Raw genomic sequence first — 20774 nt, 5'->3', positions numbered from 1 at the left:
TTGGAGGAGCAACCTGACAAAAATGATTGCAAATGTTACTTGGATGGGCCTGCATAATCTAAAGTTTATAGCTGTGTATATCTGTATCTCAGTTCTTTTCTTCCTTTGTTATTAATTATATTTGAGGGTTTGCTATGGAATTGGAAATCATTTGACAAAGAGGGCAAGGGAGTGAGAGAAGAGTTCCTACTTACCCAAGTGATTTAATAATATGGATGATCTTCTAATATTTAGAATCCATTTTGTTTGCTCTATTACCTTGTTTCTGCTCCTATCACAGTACCAGAACAGCGCTTATCAAAGTCCCAAATGATATCCACTGTAGAATCCGCAATGCAACCACATATTCGTGCTGTCAGTAAAACCTCCTATTTCTGCCTCCCGAACATTGCCCATCACTGCCCTGATTCGACTCCTCTGCCGCTGAGTCCTTCATCCATGCCTTTGTTACTCCAAGCTTGGCTGTTTGAAGGCACTCCTGTTTGAATGCACCTCCCACACTCTACCCACTCTAAGCTTGAAGTTAAGCTAAACTCTGCTGTCAAAATCTTATTCACCCGTCCACACTAGCTCCAAGTTTGACAACACCTTGATTTTAAAATTCTCATCCACGTTTTCAAAACCTGTCCATGGCTTGGTCCCCCTGTAATCCTTGCAACCCTCCGGGATATCAATGCTTCTCGCATTCCCTCTTGTACTTCCCCGACTTTAACTGCAGCACCATTAGTGGTTGCGCCTTCAGATGCCTAAGCTTTGGAATTCCCTCTGTTAACCTCTGCACCTCTCCAACCCGCTTTCCTCCTTTAAAGATGCCCCTAACATCCTACCACTTTTACCAAGCTTGGCCCAGTAGCTCGGTGCCATACTTTGTTTTATAATGCCTCTGAAATGCTTTGGGGCATTCATTATTACATTAAAAGGTGCTATATAAATAGAAGTTGTTGTTGTTTTGAAGCGATGTTATCAGTCTCATTGTGGGATCTTATTTACCAGACTCTCAACTCTGATCGATCTTGGAAATCGGGGAATGGCTGACGTCAGGCCTTTGAAAGGACAGGGGCTCACATGGCTGGGTTTTGGTTATGGTGTTGATGTGACAGTTTTGGAGCCCGTAGCTAGCTGAAACCAGGTCGATGCATGACCTGCTTTTTGTCAGTTCACCAGCCCGCTTCTCACTGTACCACTGGGTTCAGCGTTCAATGTGAGATCTGTCTCCAATAAAACCAGTCCTCACAGATGCCTGGTCCCAAGTAATTTGGTTATTAGCAAAAGCTTTTGGATGTTAATCATGTTAGATTATTATTATTATTACATACATCTGATATATTCCTTGGTTATTGCGAATCTTATTTTTTTATTTTAGTAATCTTAATTAGTAGTTTCTTAAGCAAAGTTACGGGGTCTGTGACTATATTATTTTGCCCTTTACTTGGAAGGGTTTGAGAGTGTGCATTGAGATCCTCTTTTAGAATGTATCTCAGCAATAAAAAGACATCAGTGTTCACCCTTATTACCTGGACTAGCTTCTGCATAGCCATGTTTTGGTTTATAGGGAGTGAGGACTTGCCTATTGTGTCGGGTATGAGAAACCTTAAGTTATAACAAGTTGCTCTAAATTACTTTGAACTGGCAACCACTTACCTGCACAAGACTGGCCTGCCCCACAGTATAAATCATGAAAGAACAGAATTCATACTGACTAGTTTGATTGCAGCTACACCATGAATAAAATGGTGTGTTGACCTAGGATAGGTTATTCTCTTCATAGAATCCCTACAGTGCAGAAGCAGAAGGAGGCCATTTGGCCCCTCAAGTCTGCCCTGACCCTCTGAAAGAGCACCCCACCTTGACCCACTCCCCCATCCCATCCTATCTCATCCCCTTACACTGACCTACACTTCCCTGGACACTAAGAGGCAAGTTAGCATGGCCAATCCACCTAACCTGCCCATCGTTCAATTTGCTTCATTATACATTGACTAATTCCAAATTGTACACGTTACATATTCGATTATATATTGTGTCCAATGTAGTGAAATTCCCAAACTGGCTGCCACGCTGTAATTTGTCAACAAATCATGTGACACATAAATTTGTTGCCAATGGATCAATCCATGTGAAGTGGACTAGATTACCACTTTCTCCAGCAAGAGCTGGATTCACTGTTGCTCAACAATGTCTTCAATTGTTGTATTCCTCTAAGTAGAGTTGTGTGCTTTTATTCATACTGGATGTATAATCTTCCTCTTTTCAGACTCCCAACTACTTTTTAGGAAATGATGATTCTCAGTCTTCAAATTAGCTAGGAAATAACATCAAATTGGATGCACATCGGCCACTTTTCTTTGTCCAAATAAGGAAGGCTAATTTGTTAGTGACAATCACAGGCAGGTTTTGAAGACGATACATAATTACTGTTGTCTTTATGTATTAACTTTTCCTCCCGTTTCATTAAATACAGAACACTGTTACTGATGTATTTCAAACTGACTTAGTACATCCAACTGACTTATTAAAACAGAAAAAGGAATTCCAGTCCTTTCCTCTAAAGTAATATTATGGGTTCTGCGGTGTTATTTGTAAGCATGGCAGCTCCCTGGAATTTCAGCTTCATGATCCAGCATGAGTAATCTAGAGATGTTGGTTAAACATCTTTAGCTGCAGGACAGCACGGTTGCGCACTGCTGTCTCATGACGCCAAGGTCCCAGGTTCGATCCCGGCTCTGGGTCACTGTCCGTGTGGAGTTTGCACATACTACCCATGTTTGCGTGGGTTTTGCCCCTACAACCCAAAGATGTGCAGGGTAGGTGGATTGGCCACGTAAAATTGCCCCTTAATTGGAAAATAATGAATTGGGTACTCTAAATTTATATTTAAAAAAAGCATCTTTAGCTGTGAAGACGTCTGAGTTACAGCATTTTGAAGAAAGTGCTATCCAATTTCAGTGGGCTTGGAGAGCATCCTTCCTCCAATGGAAAAAATGGACCTGTGTTGAAGATTCTATTGAAAGTAAAGTTCAGGCTTTTCTCCTGTTCGATGGGAGAGGAAGGAAGATCAGTATTTTCTGATTCTGCTAATATTAGGTTTGTGTAAATTGTATCTTTGGGAACAAAGTATATTAGAATTTTTAAAAAGCCATGCATTCTGAGACAGAACTGTCCCTTATTTTCTGCGATGGTCTCATATCTAGGGCCACTGACCCACTTCCCGATTTGAATACAGACCTGGCAAGGGTGAAGGGGCTGAATGTATGGTTGCTAAATTTGTTAATGACACAAAGAAAGATGAGAGAGTAAGTTATAAAGACGGTAGAAAGTGTCTGAAAGGGGTGTAAATAGGATGAGTGGATGGGCAGAAATCTGGCAGATGGAATGTAACGTGGGAAAATGTGACTGATCTCTTTGGCAGGACGAATAGGAAAGTGTTGTATTATTTAAATGGAGAGAGATTACAGAACTCTGAGGTACAGTGGGATCTAGGTATCCTGGTACATGAATCACAAAATGTTGGTATGCAGATACAACAAGCGATTAAGAAGGCAAATGGAATGTTGTTGTTTCTTGCAAGAGGAGTGGAATATGAAAGTGAAGATGTTTTGCTACAGTTGCATAGAGACCTGGGGCGAAATTCTCCGACCCCCCGCCGGGTCTGAGAATCGCCGGGGGCTGGCGTGAATCCCGCCCCCGTCGGTTGCCGAAGTCTCCGGCACCGGATATTCGGCGGGGGCGGGAATCGCGCCGCGCCGGTTGGCGGGCCCCCCCGCTCGATTCTCCGGCCAGGATGGGCCGAAGTCCCGCCGCTAAAATGCCTGTCCCGCCGGCGTAAATTAAATCACCTACCTTACCGGCGGGACAAGGCGGCGCGGGAGGGCTCCGGGGTCCTGGGGGGGTCGCGGGGCGATCTGGCCCCGGGGGGTGCCCCCACGGTGGCCTGGCCCGCGATCGGGGCCCACCGATCTGCGGGCGGGCCTGTGCCGTGGGGGCACTCTTTCCCTTCCGCCACGGTCTCCACCATGGCGGAGGCGGGAGAGACTCCCTCCACTGCGCATGCGCGGGAATGCTGTCAGCGGCCGCTGACGCTCCCACGCATGCGCCGCCTGGAGATGTCATTTCCGCGCCAGCTGGCGGGGCACCAAAGGCCTTTTCCGCCAGCTGGCGGGGTGGAAATTCGTCCGGCGTCGGCCTAGCCCCTCAATGTTGGGGCTCGGCCCCCAAAGATGCGGAGCATTCCGCACCTTTGGGACGGCGTGATGCCCGTCTGATTTGCGCCGTTTTGGGCGCCAGTCGGCGGACATCGCGCCGTTTCCGGAGAATTTCGCCCCACGTCTGGAGCACTGTGTATAGTTTTGACCTCCTTAATTGCTTTGGATCAATTCCAAGAAGGTCCACCAGGCTGATTCCTGGGATGAAAGGGGTTATCTTTATGAGGAAGGTTGGACAGGTTGGGCCTGTATCTGTTGGAGTTTAGAAGAATGAGAGGTGATCGTGGGGTCCTGAAGCGACTTGACAGGGCGGATACTGAAAGGGTGTTTCGTCTCGTGAGGGAATCTGGAACTGGTGGGCCTGTTTAAAATTAACGGTCTCCCATTTAAGATTGAGGTGAGGAGACATTTTTTTTTCTCAGGGTTTTTAGTCTGTGCAATTATTTTCCCCAGAGAGCTGTTGGGGTAGGATCATTAAATATTTTTTAAGGCTGAGTTGGATAGACTTTTTGTTAGACAAGAGAATCAGTAGGAATGAGGCAGGAAGATGGTGTTGAGATCTCAGCCAGAATCGATCATGATCTTATCAAATGCAGAGCAGGCCTGAAAGGCCGAATGGGGTTTAATTCGTATGTTCATAGGTAACCGTTTCCAGGTTCAGACATGAGTTGAACGTGCACTCTGCTGCAGCTTGCCAGTTATTGGAGGTAGAAAATTGCCCACCTTCTGGATGCAGCAGGCTGTGCGTGGGTCTGGGTGTGGGAAGTGAGGACAGCCTGGAAGCAGGCCCCACCAAAATCCACAACCCCACCAAAAAAGAGAATTCCTCAGCTGTTTTTGGAGCAGCTAATATCTTTCCTTTGAAGCATCGATGAATACACCACTCAAAGCCAGATACAACTTAGTCTAGACTGCTCTGTGCACACCCTCCCATTTGTAAGTGAAAATGGCAGTCAGTGTCCCCAATGAGCCACAATTTGCATACTTAAACAGTCTGCTGCCTGCGTGGAATAGAAGTGCTAAATTTCAATTTAAAGATGTTTGAATTGGGCATCGCAGGGGTGTCCAAGGTCCCACTTGATTTTCTTCTGCCAATCATCCATCCTTCAGACAGTAAATGGATGGGCAGTGGTTGAAAATCATGACCTGGGGCGCAATTCTCCCATCGGGAGACTAAGTCCCGACGCCGGAGTGAAAACTGGAGTGGCGTCGGAGGTCGTTCCCAGCCCCCTATTCTCCCGCCCCCGGGGGGGGGGCTCGGAGCAGCGCCGCGTCATTTACCCGCGCCGGGCCTTGGCGCCACGTAAAAGCGGCGCTGCGTAAATGACGTCACCCGCGCATGTGCGGGTTGGTCGGCGCCAACCCGCGCATGCGCAGTTGCCGTCCTCCCCGTGGCCGGCCAACAAGAAGATGGCGGATCGATCTTGCGGGGCAGCGGAGGAAAGGGGTACTCCTTCAGAGAGGCCGGCCCACCGATCGGTGGGCACCGATCGCGGGCCAGACCCCTTTTGAGCCCCCCCTCCGCCCCCGGTGCAGGAACCCTCCTCACCCCGCAGCATTCCCGCATTGTTCCCGCCGGCAGCGACCGGGTGTGGATGGCGCCGGTGGGAACCTGTCGTATTGGGCAGGCCGCTCGTCCCACCCGGGCCGGAGAATCGCCGCTCGCCCATTACCAACGGCAAACGCCGATTCTCCCAGCGGCCAGCCGTGATTCGCGCAGCGCTGGTTGGGGGTGGGGGGGGGGGGGAGAATCACATGCGGGTGTCGGGACGGCGTGGCGGGACTCGCGCGGCGCCCGGGCGATTCTCCCACCCGGCGGGGGGGGGGAGAATTCCGCCCCTGATCTCCCAACTGTTGTAAATTGGCATTTTAGACTACTTGATCTAGAAGGAATTTTTAGTTTGACATATCTTTGAGTTGAATTTAGATTTGGTCGTGTAAATATTAATTTGTACAGATCCAGCAGATTAGGTACATTAATAAACACCCACGGGTGAAGTGACAGCCATCAAACTGTTACTCATGTTTGTTTGAGACAATGGGGAATTGTTAGCACGTACCGACATTTCAGAAGCACTAGCAGGATATATTGTAATTGGGTTATTTATTTTGGCCTATACGAGTGTGTTTCCAGGGAAGTAGTCACCTAGGAGGGACATTCACTTTGAATGTCACCTCAGTTGGTGAATCTCTCGACATCATGGGAGCCAGAGGTCAAGACTTTATCTATCCAGTGAAGGGAAAACACACGGGCCTGGAGTTTTGCTCCTGGATCGGGAGGGGAGAGTCGGGAAAATTCCCGGCTCTGCAAACTCGCCTTGGAAGAAAATGCCTGGATGGTTGAATATTTGTTCCGGAGGTGGGGTGAGTCAGGCCCATCTCTATGACCACCTTTGTGTGACTATTCGTTCTAAATACCATGTGTTACATTTCGACAATTTGATCTCCACAGGTTATTTAGTTTGCAGCTCCCGAGTCCTCCCAAAGTTTTTGTGGCCTTTGTCTATAAGTTAGAAGATGGCGCCAAAGTTGTTGTGAGGCCAGAGCTGACAATCCGCCCCCTCTCGCAGTGCAATTCTGAGATGGCTCTTACAGTTGATGGTAAGTCAAGTGGAAATGGAGCTGAGTGTTTCTGTCTGTGTAAAATACCAGCCTGGAACACCGTACTATAATAAATGTACTAAAACTGACAATGGATTAATTCCTTGAAATCTGAAGCTATTATATGTTCATAGAAATTACTTTCAGAGTTTATTGCATGGAAATTCAGCACCAGTGCTGTGTGTGTATGTGTGTGTGTTTATTTATCCCCTGAGCCCTCCCATGGGTTGAGCACAGAATGCTCTGCAGCTTCTGCCAATGCTGCTCCTTTGACTTTTTTCTTCAGCACCTAAATTTATTTATCCTTCGTCTGAAGAAAGAAAACGGAATTCAATAGAAATTTGTTATCTACGATATAACCTCAATACGATTTCCCAATTCATCGCCATTTAAACATCTGCTGCATTTGGCCGATCGGAAATATCAGACTAAGCTTCAGGTGTGGTATATTGTGGAGACCGCAGATGTCATTGTGGTACAATACACAGCATGGAGAGTTGCTCTGTTTACTCTACAGAGATGGCTCCAAAACACACACAACTATTTGGCCAGTTTCTTTTTGTTGCAGTCTGGATAAACACACATTTCATCCAAGCCTAAAGATCCTATTTAGTGATTCTATTCAGTCCTTGTGCAGAAGGCTTGATCCAGCACTTGGCTGTGGTGACTCCACTTTGCCTTTTCCCATTAGCTTCAGGAACCTGATGAGCTGCAATTCCCAAATGACAGGCCGTCTGATCGATATTTCTTATTTTGATGTTGATTCACATGGATGTCCAAGAAAAAATTTATTGGCTCAGATTTTGGAGTGGGCAGTGAATGAACACCACTCGCCATAGACTAGACATCCAATTGCCCACAGACCTTCTGTGGGCCTTTTTACTGTAATTACTGGTAGAAAGCCAAGACAGCATGGAATTCTCTATGGGGGATCTGGGTCAAAAATGTTTTTTCCAAATATCCAACAATAATTAAAATTTGAAGGAATGAGACTCTACACTTGTGAAAGTAATTTTTCAGTACAACGAGAGGTTGTTTGCAAGTAATTGAGGCATAGCACTACAAGCTGCAGGTGTCTAAAAAGTTACTGAAATTAAAAATACTGAAATTTACTGAGGGTTGGACTTTGTTGAGTCAGTGCTGATTCCGAATGAAAAGGTTCAGGGCGTTTCTTGTCCAAAATAGATGCCAGATTTTTGGGGTAAATTGGACCTTGTTACAGTGATAAGGTTGAACACTACAGCTATAGTGCACCCCTTCCACAAACATTTACTCCCTCCATCACCAACGCACATTAGCAGCCTTGTGTACCATCTACAAGATGCGATGCAGGTACTCACCAAGGTCCTTAGGCAGCAACTTCCAAACCCACGACCACTGCCATCCAGAAGGACAAGACAGCAGACACATGGGAATAACACCAACTGGAAGTTCCCCTCCAAGTCACCCACCCCACGGCTTGGAAATATATTGCTGTTCCTTCACTGTCGCTGGGTCAAGATTCTGGAACTCCCTCTCTAATGGCACAGTGGGTGTACGTACACCACATTGACTCAGAGATTCAAGAAGGCAGCTCACCGCCACCTTCCTGAGGGCAATTAAGGATGGGCCACAAATGCTGGTCTAACCCGAGGAGCCCACATCCTGTACAAATGAATTAAAACTAAAAATGTTTGACAATGCTGCGAAGCAAGTTTGTGTCAGTCTACAGTTTTAAAGTCCTGTCAGAGAGACGACAGGAACTTGACTGGCGGTATGGCTGGCTAAACCATTCTATGGTTCTGCGTAGTTTAAATGTCCGATTGCTTGTTCTTCATAAATACGCTTGAATGCTCCTGCATCTTCTGCCATTCGACAACACTCTAGGCATGATAGCCTGTCCTGTCACTGTTATAATGCCACCCTACTGTTAGGATACCGGACCAAACCCAAACATTTGTTAGGATACCAGACAAGAATCCCAAACAATTTTGTTTTTAATTTGTAAAACTGTGAGGAAAGGGTCCTTCAGCCCAGATGTGATGACTCTGTGACTCTGACCATTAGGTATAGAGCATAGAACATACAGTGCAGAAGGAGGCCATTCGGCCCATCGAGTCTGCACTGACCCACTTAAGCCCTCACTGCCACCCTATCCCCGTAACCCAATAACCCCTCCTAACCTTTTTTGGTCACTAAGGGCAATTTAGCATGGCCAATCCACCTAATCTGCAGGTCTTTGGACTGTGGGAGGAAACCGGAGCACCCGGAGGAAACCCACGCAGACACTGGGAGAACGTGCAGACTCCGCACAGACAGTGACCCAGCAGGGAATCGAACCTGGGACCCTGGCGCTGTGAAGCAACAGTGGTATCCACTTGTGCTACCGTGCTGCCTAAACTTTTATGTTGAAACAAACTTTAATTTAAACACAGAAATTAGCACATTAACATCAAAGAAATAGCTTTACATTTATAAATTAAAATTTTTAAATGCGAGGAAAAACTGAAACTTACTATCTATACCTGCTACCAACTCCAAGTAAGCAATCCAAATGTTCAAATGCTAAAGTTAAACAGATAACTTGCTTCTACACTCCAGGGAAAATACAGCAATCATAACAATATTCCATTAGCCCTTTATCTGTAACCCAGTAAGTGGTTGCAATGAATCATGACCTTACCTTTTACGTCTTCTTAATTACAGCTTTAGCAGACACGCAGTCTGGATAATTTAACCGAGATTCTTCAATAATATTACTGCAATAAATATATGCTTTGACTCATGCTTTTAATGACATTACTGCCATAAATATGATATATAATATATATCAATTTCTTACATTGATCACACTATAACGTGGTATTAGATGATTGCTCCACGGTAGCCTATTCTTCTATAAGTAGCCAGTTGACCAGACTTCAAGTTATTTTTCAAACAATCTCATCAGTCAGAGGTTTGTCTAGTAAGTTCTTCATTAATTATTATTTTGCATGTTTTGTACTCTTACAGTACTGAAACCATCACCACTTCCTGAGGATAATGCCCTTGTTCAAAAGTTTATTCAGAACTGTGCCCCATGGAACCCCGAGGGATGGACAACTAGGTGAGTCTATGTGCAAGTGCTAGTAATGTATTTGTGGATTGAGAGGGCATATAGTTATGTGCAGTAGTAATGACCCACAACTTGTGACTTCTTCCCCAGTGATTTATTCATCACATTATATATTGCATACATCAGCCTTGGGGTGAAACATTGATCCTGTTTGACTGAAGAGTAATGGTGCATGTGAAATTAAATTTTAGCATCAGTTGCCCGGATGCAAAGTTGTCAAAGCGTGATCATTTCGGGTGGAATAAAAACTGAAAATGCTGGAAAAACTCAGCAGATCTGTCAGCATCTGTGGAGAGAGAAAGAGTTAGCGTTTTGAGTCTGTGTGATGCTTCTTCAGAGCTAAAGAGAGGGAGAAATGTGATGCATTATATTACTATATAAGATGAGTTAGAGCAAGGTAGAAAGTCAGTGACAGATGGGAGCTAGGAGAAATTGCAACAAAGATATGTGGGCACAAGACCGATTAAGTGTTATTGGCTGTGTCAAAGACTGGAAGGTTCTGATGAGTGGCACTAGGTAAGATAGATGTATTAATAGGAGAACAAGGTTAGTGCTCAGTGAAAGCAAATCTTAAGAACTAGTGACAGTTGGCCCAGTAAGGGGTGAGGGGTGGGAGTGTAAGAGAAAAACATTTTTGGATGGAACAAAGGATTAAGGCGAATGACATCGGTCAAAGTCTAACGTTGGTGAACTCAGTGTTGAGTCCCGAGGGTATAACGAGCCTAGTCGGAAGATAAGGGGCGAAATTCTCCGGTATCGGCGCGATGTCTGCCGACTGGCGCCCAAAACGGCGCAAATCAGTCGGGCATCGCGCCGCCCCAAAGGTGCGGAATGCTCCGCATCTTTGGGGGCCGAGCCCCAACCTTAAGGGGCTAGGCCCGCCCTGGACGGATTTCCGCCCCGCCAGCTGGCGGAAAAGGCCTTTGGTGCCCCGCCAGCTGGCGCGGAAATGACAGCCCCGGGCGGCGCATGCGCGGGAGCATTAGCGGCCGCTGACGGCATTCCCGCGCATGCGCAGTGGAGGGAGTCTCTTCCTCCTCCGCCATGGTGGAGACCGTGTCGAAGGCGGAAGGAAAAGAGTGCCCCCACGGCACAGGCCCGCCCGCGGATCGATGGGCCCCGATCGCGGGCCAGGCCACTGTGGGGGCACCCCCCGGGGCTAGATCGCCCCGCGCCCCCCCCCCAGGATCCCGGAGCCTGCCCGCGCCACCTTGTCCCGCCGGTAAGGTAGGTGGTTTAATCTACGCCGGCGGGACAGGCATTTTAGCTGCGGGACTTCGGGCCGTCAGGGCCGGAGAATCCCGGGGGGGGGGGGGGGGCCGCCAACTGGCGCGGCGCGATTCCCGCCCCCGCCGAATCTCCGGTGCCGGAGAATTCGGCAACCGGCAGGGGCGGGATTCACGCCAGCCCCCGGCGATTCTCCGACCCGGCGGGGGGTCGGAGAATCTCGCCCACGGTTCTGCTCCTCCGGTTTGCATTGGTCTTCACTGAAACATTGCAACAGGCCAAAGATGGACATGTGGACATGAGAGCAAGATGCTGTGTGGAAATGGCAAGCAATGGGAATGTCAGGGTCATGCTGCGGACTGAGCAGAATTCTGTGAAACACAATTTTAGTGAGAAGCTCAAGGAGATCGGTATTAGTAGAGAAATGGTTTTGAGGAAATTAATGGGAATGAAGGCAGATAAATCTCCAGGGCCTGATAATCTTCACCCCAGAGTACTTAAGGAAGTAGCTCGAGAAATAGTAGATCCATTGGTGGTCATTTTCCAAAATTCATTGTACTCTGGGATGGTTCCAACAGATTGGAAGATAGCTAATATAAGTCTGCTATTCAAAAAGGGAGATAGAGAGAAAACAGGAGACTATAGATTAGTGAGCCGAAGGTCGGTAGTAGGGAAGTTGCAAGAGTCCATTATCAAGGATTTCATAGCCAAGCATTTGGAAAGCAGTGGTGTAATCCGATAAAGTCAGCAAGGGAAATCGTGCATGACAAACCTACTAGAATTCTTTGAAGGTGTAGCTAGTAGCTAGGGGCAGCACGGTAGCCTTGTGGATAGCACAATTGCTTCACAGCTCCAGGGTCCCAGGTTCGATTCCGGCTTGGGTCACTGTCTGTGCGGAGTCTGCACATCCTCCCCGTGTGTGCGTGGGTTTCCTCCGGGTGCTCCGGTTTCCTCCCACAGTCCAAAGATGTGCAGGTTAGGTGGATTGGCCATGATAAATTGCCCTTAGTGTCCAAAATTGCCCTTAGTGTTGGGTGGGGTTACTGGGTTATGGGGATGGGGTGGCGGTGTTGACCTTGGGTGGGGTGCTCTTTCCAAGAGCCGGTGCAGACTCGATGGGCCGAATGGCCTCCTTCTGCACTGTAAATTCTATAGTAGAGTTGACCAGGGAGAAGTTGTGGATGTGGTTTGTGTAGAGTTTCAAAAGGCTTTTGACAAGGTCTCACATAGCAGATTACTATGTAAAGTTAAAGCCCATGGGGTTGCTTGTAGTGTCTTGAGATGGATAGAAAGCTGGTTAACAGACAGGAAGCAAAGAGTTGGAATAAATGGGTCTTTTTCCGATTTGCAGGCAGTGCTAGTGGTCTATCGCAGGGATCCCAACTGTTCACATTATATATTAATGATTTGGACAAGGAAACTGAATGTATTATTTCAAAATTTTCAGATGATACAAAGTTGGGTGGGAGGGTGAGCTGTGAGGAGGATGTGGAGATGCTTCAGCGGGATTTGGACAGGCTGAGTGAGTGGGCACACGCATGGCAGATGCAGTATAATGTGGACAAATATGAGGTTATCCACTTTGGTAGCAAAAATAGGAAGGCAGATTATTATTTGGATGTAAATTGAGAGAGGCGAATACTAAGCGAGACCTTGGTGTTCTCGTGCATTAGTCACTGAAAGTAAGCGTGCAGGTACAGCAGGCAGTAAAGAAAGCAAATGGTACGTTGGCCTTCATAGCGAGAGGATTTGAGTATAGGAATAGGGATGTTTTACTGCAATTGTATAGGATGTTGGTGAGGCCACACCTCGGGTTTTGTGTGCTGTTTTGGTGTCCTTGCCTGAGGAAGGATGTTCTTGCTATGAAGAGAGTGCAGCGAAGGTTTACCAGACTGATTAGGCACGCTACACCATTACAATTTTATTTCAGATTTCCAGCATCTGCAGTATTTTGCTTCTATTTTGGGCGGAGCTGTGTTTCAGTTAATCCCGAAAATGTTTGAGCTTTGATGCATTTGATTTTCCTTGTATCAAGGCAACTGGTTTTTATTTACACGGAAGAATCAGTAGAATCACACGGTTGGTTCCTAAAGCATTGGGAAGACTCCTATGTGCTGAACAGTAAATTTGACTCATTGTAAACACTGCAGCCACATTGCACCCATGGTAAAAGGAGTGAAAGGTTAAGATGTTTGACAGGGTATTGATCAAGCGGGATGCTTTGAACTGGATGCTGTTGAGCTTCCTGAATGTTGTTCCAGTTGTACTGATCCAGGCTAATGGAGAGTATTCCTTCACACTCCTGACTTGTAAATGGTGGACCGGCTTTGGAGAATCAGGTGGTAAGTTACTTGCCACAGAATTCCCAGCCTCTTGTAGCCATTATAGCTGGTTCAGTTCAGTTCAGTTTCTGGTCACTTGTGACCACTAGGATGTTGCTAGTGGGAGATTTAATGTGATCGGGAGATGGTTAGATTCTCTACAATTGGAAATGATCGTTGCTTGGCACTTGTGTGGTGCAAATGTTAATTATCGCATCAACCCAAGCCAGAAGATTGTCCAGGTCTTACTGCATACGGGCACTAACTGCTTCATTATTTGAAGAATTGTAAATGGAACTGAACACTGGACTGGGCAATCATCAGAAAACATCTTCACCTTGTAGCCATCTCAGATGGCCACCTGCAAAGGACCATGGGAATTATGGCCAACCCAGGACTCAGACAGACTCAGAGCTTGTGTGTATATTTGCAACCCAGATAGCTAGACGCGATCGAAACCCCCGCTCGTTTGCATTCTAATGGCCCATTTCCCCAGAACAAAAGAACTGTACTCAGATAACCAATACAGATACAGACTAATCGGCGCCACTCCCTTTACTCGGGGAGCCCAAACACCCACGGTCAATGACCGCTAAGGACATGCCCAGCCATCAAGGCACCCGCCCCTTTATTGGCCAAAATCGAACACAGTGATTGAAGCCTGTCGAATTATTGGGTCCAAGTTAAGGACCGCCCCAAAGAGCGTGAAATCCCAGAGGGATAAGAAGAGACACAGCCATGTGCTCGGTCTCTCTTGGATCCGGCCTATGCCAACCCAATTGCAGCATAACAACCAGACAGACAAGTTCAAGACCAACTATCGCTACCAGCCGGATGAGCCCAGCAGAAACAGAGCCACTTCCTCCACCCAGCCACGCAAGATCCGGACAAATGTCTTGTCCATCTGCATTGAGCCAGTTGCCCTGAAGTTAAGTATAGGTTATTGTAGTTGTTAGGTGTAGTTTAACTTATAGTGTTTTATGTTGCATGTCGAAGTAATCCTTGTGTGTAAATAAACCATCTTTGAACTTGAACTGACTAACTGGTTGTGTGGTCCTTTGATCGATATCTGGTAAAGCCTTGTGGTGGTATCATTTGATACCTGGCGACTCTAAAGAGCATCATTATTAATTGGCAACATTATTGCTGACTCTGGTGGCGATTGGCAACAACCTCTGACTATATGATAGAGGAAAAGCCATTGGTGAAGCAACTGAAGATGGTTGGTCCTGCAAAACTGCCTCAAGGAACACCTACAGTGATGTCCTGGGCTGGACTGATTGGGCCTTAAACAACCCCAGTCATTTTCCTTTGTGCTAGGTATGACTCTAGCCAGCGGAGAATTAGCCCTTGATTTCCTGTTGCCGTAGAGTTTTGCCAGGACTCCTTGATCACACTTGGTTAAATGCTATCTTCATGCCAAAGACAGAGGTACGCGCCTCACCTCATTTTTGGCCAAGGTTGTAGTGAGATCTGGCACTGAGTGGTCCCAGTGGAACTCAAGCTGAGCATCAAGGAGCAGGTCATTGGCGATTAAATGCCACTTGTTAGCTCTGTCAATGGCACCTTCCATCGTTTCCATGTTGATTTAAGGGTAGACTGATGAGGTGATAATTAACCAAATTGGATTTGGCCTGCTTTTTTGGGACTGACATGCCTGGGCAATTTCCATGTTAGTTGGATAGATGCTAGTGTGGTAGCTTTATTGGATTAGGTTGGCTAGGTACCTGGCCAGTGCTGGAGCAGCAACCTGCAGGAAGGTTGTCTTGGCCCATTGCTTTTGCAGTATCCACCTTACTCCACATTCTTGATATCCCGTGGAGTGAATTGAATTAGCTGAAGATTGGCATCCGTGATATTAAGGACCTCTGGAGGAGGCTGCAATGGATCATCCACTCAGCATTTCAATTTTGAGTGTTTTTTGTCTTTTGCAATCATGCTTTTGTTCAAGGCGGACATGTTTATGGTTCTGCCTCCTCCTCTTGTAAAAGTATCCACCACCATCCATGACTGGATTTGGCAGGACTGCAGAGTGATCTGTTGGTTTTAGGATAGTTTAGCTCTGCCCATAGGATGCTACTTGTGCTGTTTAACATGCATGTATTTCTGTGTTGTAGTGCAGGTTAGCACCTTGTTTTTTAGCTGTGCCTTGTGCTGCTCCTGGCTTGCTCTCCTGTACTCATTTAGCCAGAATTGGTTCTCTGGCTTGATGGTAACAGTAGAGTGAGGGATCTGCTGGACGGAATACAATTCTGCTGCTCGTGGTAGTCTGTCGCACCTCATGGATGTCTAGTTTTTGCTGCTATATCTGTTCTGAATCTAATTCAATTTGGCACGGCGGTAGTGTTGCATGACACAGTGGAGGATGTCCTCATTGTGAAGACAGGACAGGGGGGTCATTGTCATGGACAGACGGATTGGTGAGGATGTAATCAAATAGGGTTTTTCCCTTGTCTTGGTTTTCATCACCAATCTTGGCCAGTTTGGTGAATACTGCTGTGACCAGTCATTCTTGGTGATACATATTAAAGTTCCCCACCCAGAGTACATTCTGGGCCTTCAGTGCTTCTGCCAAGTGGTGTTCAACATGAAGGAGTACTGATTCATCAGCAAAGGGAGGGCGGTTGCCGGTAGTCAGCAGGAGATTTCCTTGTCCCTGAGACTACAGTAGCATCCGGAGCCTGTGTTGAAGACTCCCAAGGCCGTTCCTTTTTGACTATACCACTGTGCTGTCACCTGTTGGAGTGAACATACCGAGGGATTGTGATGGAAGAGTGTGAAACATTGGCTGAAAGTTGTGATTTTATGAATATGTGTATGTCAGGATTTTCCTTGAGTCGTCTCCGGTACAGCTCTCCCAACTTTCACAGCGGTCCCTCAATGTTGGTGAGGAAATCTTTCTAGAATTGAGTATAGTATTCCAGTGTCTAGCTAGACCTCGGGTTGTCCGGTCTGGTCTTAATATAGTGGTTTAATAGTAGCTTGCTGGCCTGCTTCAGAGGGAAATTAAGAGTCAACCGTGTTACTGTAGGTCTGGAGTCCCGTTGGCTGAGACCAGGTAAGGATGGCAGGTTTCCATCACTAAAAGACATTTTTATGACGATTCAATTTGGAATGGCCAGTCCACCACAAGTGCACATTTTTGGACTGTCGGGGGAAACAAGAGCACTCGGAGAAAACCCCAGGCAGATACGGGGAGAATGTGGAAACTCCCCACAGTCACCCAAGGCCGAAATCAAAGTCTTGCCCCTGGCGCTGTGAGGCAGCTGTGCTACCCACTGTGCCACCGTGTTGCCCTGCAGACTATTATAACACGGGGTTCAAAAATAACGTACACCACAGATGACGACTTGTAGATAAGCCTTAATAAAAAGATGCGGAGATGCCGGCGTTGGACTGGGGTGGGCACAGTAAGAAGTCTTACAACACCAGGTTAAAGTCCAACAGGTTTGTTTTGAATCACCAGCTTTCGGAGCACTGCTCCTCCACCTGAGGAAGGAGCAGTGCTCTGAAAGCTAGTGATTCGAAACAAACCTGTTGGACTTTAACCTGGTGTTGTAAGACTTCTTACTTAATACAAAGAACAACTAACTTGCATTTTTAGCATCTTTCACAAGTTCAGCATATCCTAACGTGTTTCGCAGTCGATTTTTGAAGGGGAGGGAAACACAGCAGTAATTTGGGCACAAGATTCCACAAATAACAATAAGATAAATGAAAGACTAAACTGTTTTTAGAGGTGTGGGTTGACTGTGTCTGTGTGGGTCTCACCCCCACAACACAAAGATGTACAGGGTAGGTGAATTGGCCATGCTAAATTGCCCCTTAATTGGAATTTTTTTTTAAAAAAAGAGATGGGTTGAGGGGTAAATATTGTCCAGGACACTGAAATAACTTTCTTGCTCCTTTTCAAAGTAGTCCCTCCCCACAGCTGAGATTGGCTAATTGCACTAATTTTACTTTGATCACTTTGCTGCCTTCTAACTTTGTAAACCAGCAGAAACCATTCCTTGCTGCAGTTAGAAGCAATTTTCTTTTTGTATTTTTCAGCTTCTATCTCTTGGAACTGACAGACTGCATTCTTCAGGATATCTCTGTCAACGTTACTCGCCTCCTCAAGGATGAGCAAGATGTACAGTTTGAATGCAGAATTGGAGAAATCAAGGTAACTTCAGAACCTTTGCTGGCGGGAGGGGGTGGGTAAAAGCAATTCCAGAAAATCGTATTTCAATTTTCCGTGATTACGCTTTTGAATATAGAATTCCCGGTGCTGTACAAGGGTGTGTCCTGTTCCCCACAAGGATACTTGTCCAGGAGAATCATTTGATTTTGCAGATCCTGTTTACACAGCAGCTATGGGTGCTTGATCTTTTGCGGCTATTGTCAATTAAAGTGCACCGCATAAATATTATGGAATAACAGTTCCATTTCCTCATGACCTGTTTATAGAGGCCATCTACAAAATCAAAAGGTTTCAAATTATGGTCATGTCAGTGGTCTGATTTAAGTCCTCATTTGTTTTCATCTGCACAGTACAACTAGGCATATGCGTCAGAGTGTAATTTCATACTGTCTGACTCTTGTAGTGCTTGAGGGAAAGAAGGTACTTTGCAAACGCTGAGGAAGATTGAAAATGTTGAACATTCTATTGATCAAATGTGACACTTTGGGGAAGGTATATGGAGCGGATCATTTGATTACATCATCATGTGACAACCAAGCAATTTAACTCCATTTAAACAGGTTTCTGTGGGAATCAGCTCCCAGCAAATCATTTATTTCCAACTTGTTCTGCTCTATCTGCACAACTCCCGTCCAGTTTGCAAAATCAGGGCACTGGTTCCAAATATGCATTTAATTTTTAGAATTGCGCAAATAATTGTGTCCTCAAAACTAAAATGCGACTTGTAGGGGGCTGTGATAAAATGAAAACCAGTTTGAAATTAAAAAAAAAAAAAGAACCAGAAAGAGGTAGCACATCCTACACTCACTTTTACTCCAGTCTCTTCGCCAAGTATTTGAAATCAGTGACCTCTGGTTACTAACCCACTTCCAGAGGAACTTGTTTCTCCCACCCTGCTCTGCTCTGTTGACACCCCTTATCATTTTGAATACCTGTATTGAACAATCCCAACTTCTGCAATCTCACCACATAACTAAAGTCCCTCATTCCCCTGTAACCTTTCCAAGGCCTTAACATCCTTCTTAAATAGTGATGTCCAGAGTTGTACACAGCACTCCAGCTGGGACCTGACCAGGGATTTATAAAAGTTTAAATTGTAAATGGAGAAATAAATAGATTAAGGGTGATTCACACTCTGCTTGTAGTTGTTTACAATAATAAAAATGCCTGTTTTGTAGTTGTAAGAAGCATTCGGTAGTTTCCGAATGGATAAATGAATGATGTGCTTTGTTTAAGGTCCTGGATATAGCGAGACTGCGTGTGGAACAGAAGCCAGTTGAAAAACTTACAGTCTTCGATATTTCATGGAAAAAGGTCCCTGAAGCTACAGACCAGCTGTACCTGAGTGCTACACTGCAGTGGACCTATCCGCCAAACACAGCAAGTTGCTTCAAGATATATAGTCGAGGACTGAACTACCACAAAAAACAAAAGGGTACAGACTCTCAGATGGTTTGTGTTGGCCGAACAAATGCGAACCTTTACCGTGTGGTGGATTTGATACTTCACCAGGCTCCAATAGGCACATCCCGTCATGTCGAATTCCGAGTTCAGCCAGTGACTCGGGCAGGTTTTGCATTACCTCAATCAGCATGTGGAAGGTTAACTTTAAATTACACACATTCCCAAGGAACTGATAATGTACAGTAGTATTGCTGTTCGAAAAGATAATAAAGTCAGTTCTGTTAGTTTGTATTCGTATGATCATGGCTGGAAATTTTCATTAGTCACTTCACCTGTATTGGGTTGCTTTGCTTTTCTGATTTAGGCGCACAGAGCAACGTTGCCAACTTGTATCCCTCAAAGCCTCAAACTCTTTGTCGTGTTATTCATCCTGGGGTAACACGGACTGCAACACGATGCAGTTAAATGATCAAGCATACACCAAACGTAGGCGTTGGTTCAATAAGATTTATTGAACTTCAGTAACGAAGCACACAGCTGCCTGTGGGTTGACTCTCCACTACTCTAAGTAAACTAACATTAACTATCTAGACCAGGCTAGCTCTGATCCACGTTTAGAAGGTGTTGAATGATTTGTACACCCTGACTGTCACTACAGTTGTCACCAGTGGAAAGAGGCAGAGTGCTGATGCCACGTGTGTTTTATAGTTGGAAGCCCCCCCTCTGGTGTTCTGTCTGGTGATTGGTCGTCTTCTGTTCTGTATGTTGATTGGCTCACCTGGGTGTCTGTCACTGCCTGCTTTTACCTCATGATGTGCATGGGTGCGTATTATTACATCCCTCCTTTTTAAAAGAATTTGTCGGCTGCTTAGAGCAGAAACGACATATTTACAAAAGTAACTATGTACAGCAATTGGTGAGTGAATGGATATGTACATGTAAGGTGCCTAACGTGCAGAAACATAACAGTATATATACAAAGGAACTATTTATAAGTCCAGTTGTTGGGGCTGTCGTCGGATTCTTGTGGACTGCCTGAGAGGTGGAGGCGGGGATGATGGTATCTTGACAGGTTGGCACGCAGCCAGATTGGTGGCCTCATGGAGCGAGGTGTCCGGATAAGGCAGAACAACATCTGGGAACGTGAGATCCGGTGGTGGGCAGGCAAGTTTGCATAGTGCCCTTCTGTTGCGCCTGACAATAGATCCATCAGCCCATACGAACCACAAATGACCTGGGAGCAGCCTGTCGAACAACAACAGCTGGAGCTGACCAGCCTCCACCAGGCAACTTGATGCGAACAACGTTCTTCGGAGAGAGCACCGGCAGATCAGTAGCATGAGCATCATATGTCAGCTTTTGCCGGGTTCTGATCTGCTGCATCTTTTGCAGCACTGGAAGGTAATCCAGGTCAGGTACATGAATGGCTGGAACCGTCGTCCCCAGGTTACGATTCATAAGGAGCTGTGCCGGAGACATACCGTTGGGCAGAGGGGTTGCCCTGTATGCCAGAAGAGCAAGATTAAAGTCCGAAGCTGAGTCCGCAGCCTTACAGAGCATCTGCTTCACGATATGGACCCCTTTTTCGACCTCCCCATTAGATTGCGGGTAATGCGGGCTCGAGGTGATGTGCTGGAAGTGGTATTGCTTTGCGAAGTTGGATCATTCTTGACTATAGAAACAGGGACCGTTGTCGCTCATAACCGTGAGTGGGATTCCATGCCTGGCAAATGCCTCCTTGC

At 46.2% G+C, this 20774-nt stretch overlaps 1 protein-coding gene across 1 annotated transcript in view; it reads left to right on the top strand.

Annotated features, from left to right (window-relative positions):
• The window catches only part of engase (endo-beta-N-acetylglucosaminidase), a 64828-nt gene extending 45505 nt beyond the window's left edge, over positions 1 to 19323 (top strand). The window contains exons 11-14 of the mRNA XM_072483400.1: positions 6655 to 6803; positions 9795 to 9888; positions 17496 to 17610; positions 18865 to 19323. Of these exons, the coding sequence (XP_072339501.1) occupies positions 6655 to 6803; positions 9795 to 9888; positions 17496 to 17610; positions 18865 to 19278 (772 nt within the window). The 3' untranslated portion in view covers positions 19279 to 19323. The remainder of the gene's footprint in view (positions 1 to 6654; positions 6804 to 9794; positions 9889 to 17495; positions 17611 to 18864) is intronic.
• Positions 19324 to 20774: the final 1451 nt, after the last annotated feature.

This window comes from Scyliorhinus torazame, chromosome 18 (assembly GCF_047496885.1).
Source record: "Scyliorhinus torazame isolate Kashiwa2021f chromosome 18, sScyTor2.1, whole genome shotgun sequence".
NCBI classification, from domain to species: Eukaryota; Metazoa; Chordata; class Chondrichthyes; order Carcharhiniformes; family Scyliorhinidae; genus Scyliorhinus; species Scyliorhinus torazame.
Note: the sequence above shows the minus strand (reverse complement) of the source record. Positions and strands in the feature narration are given on the sequence as shown.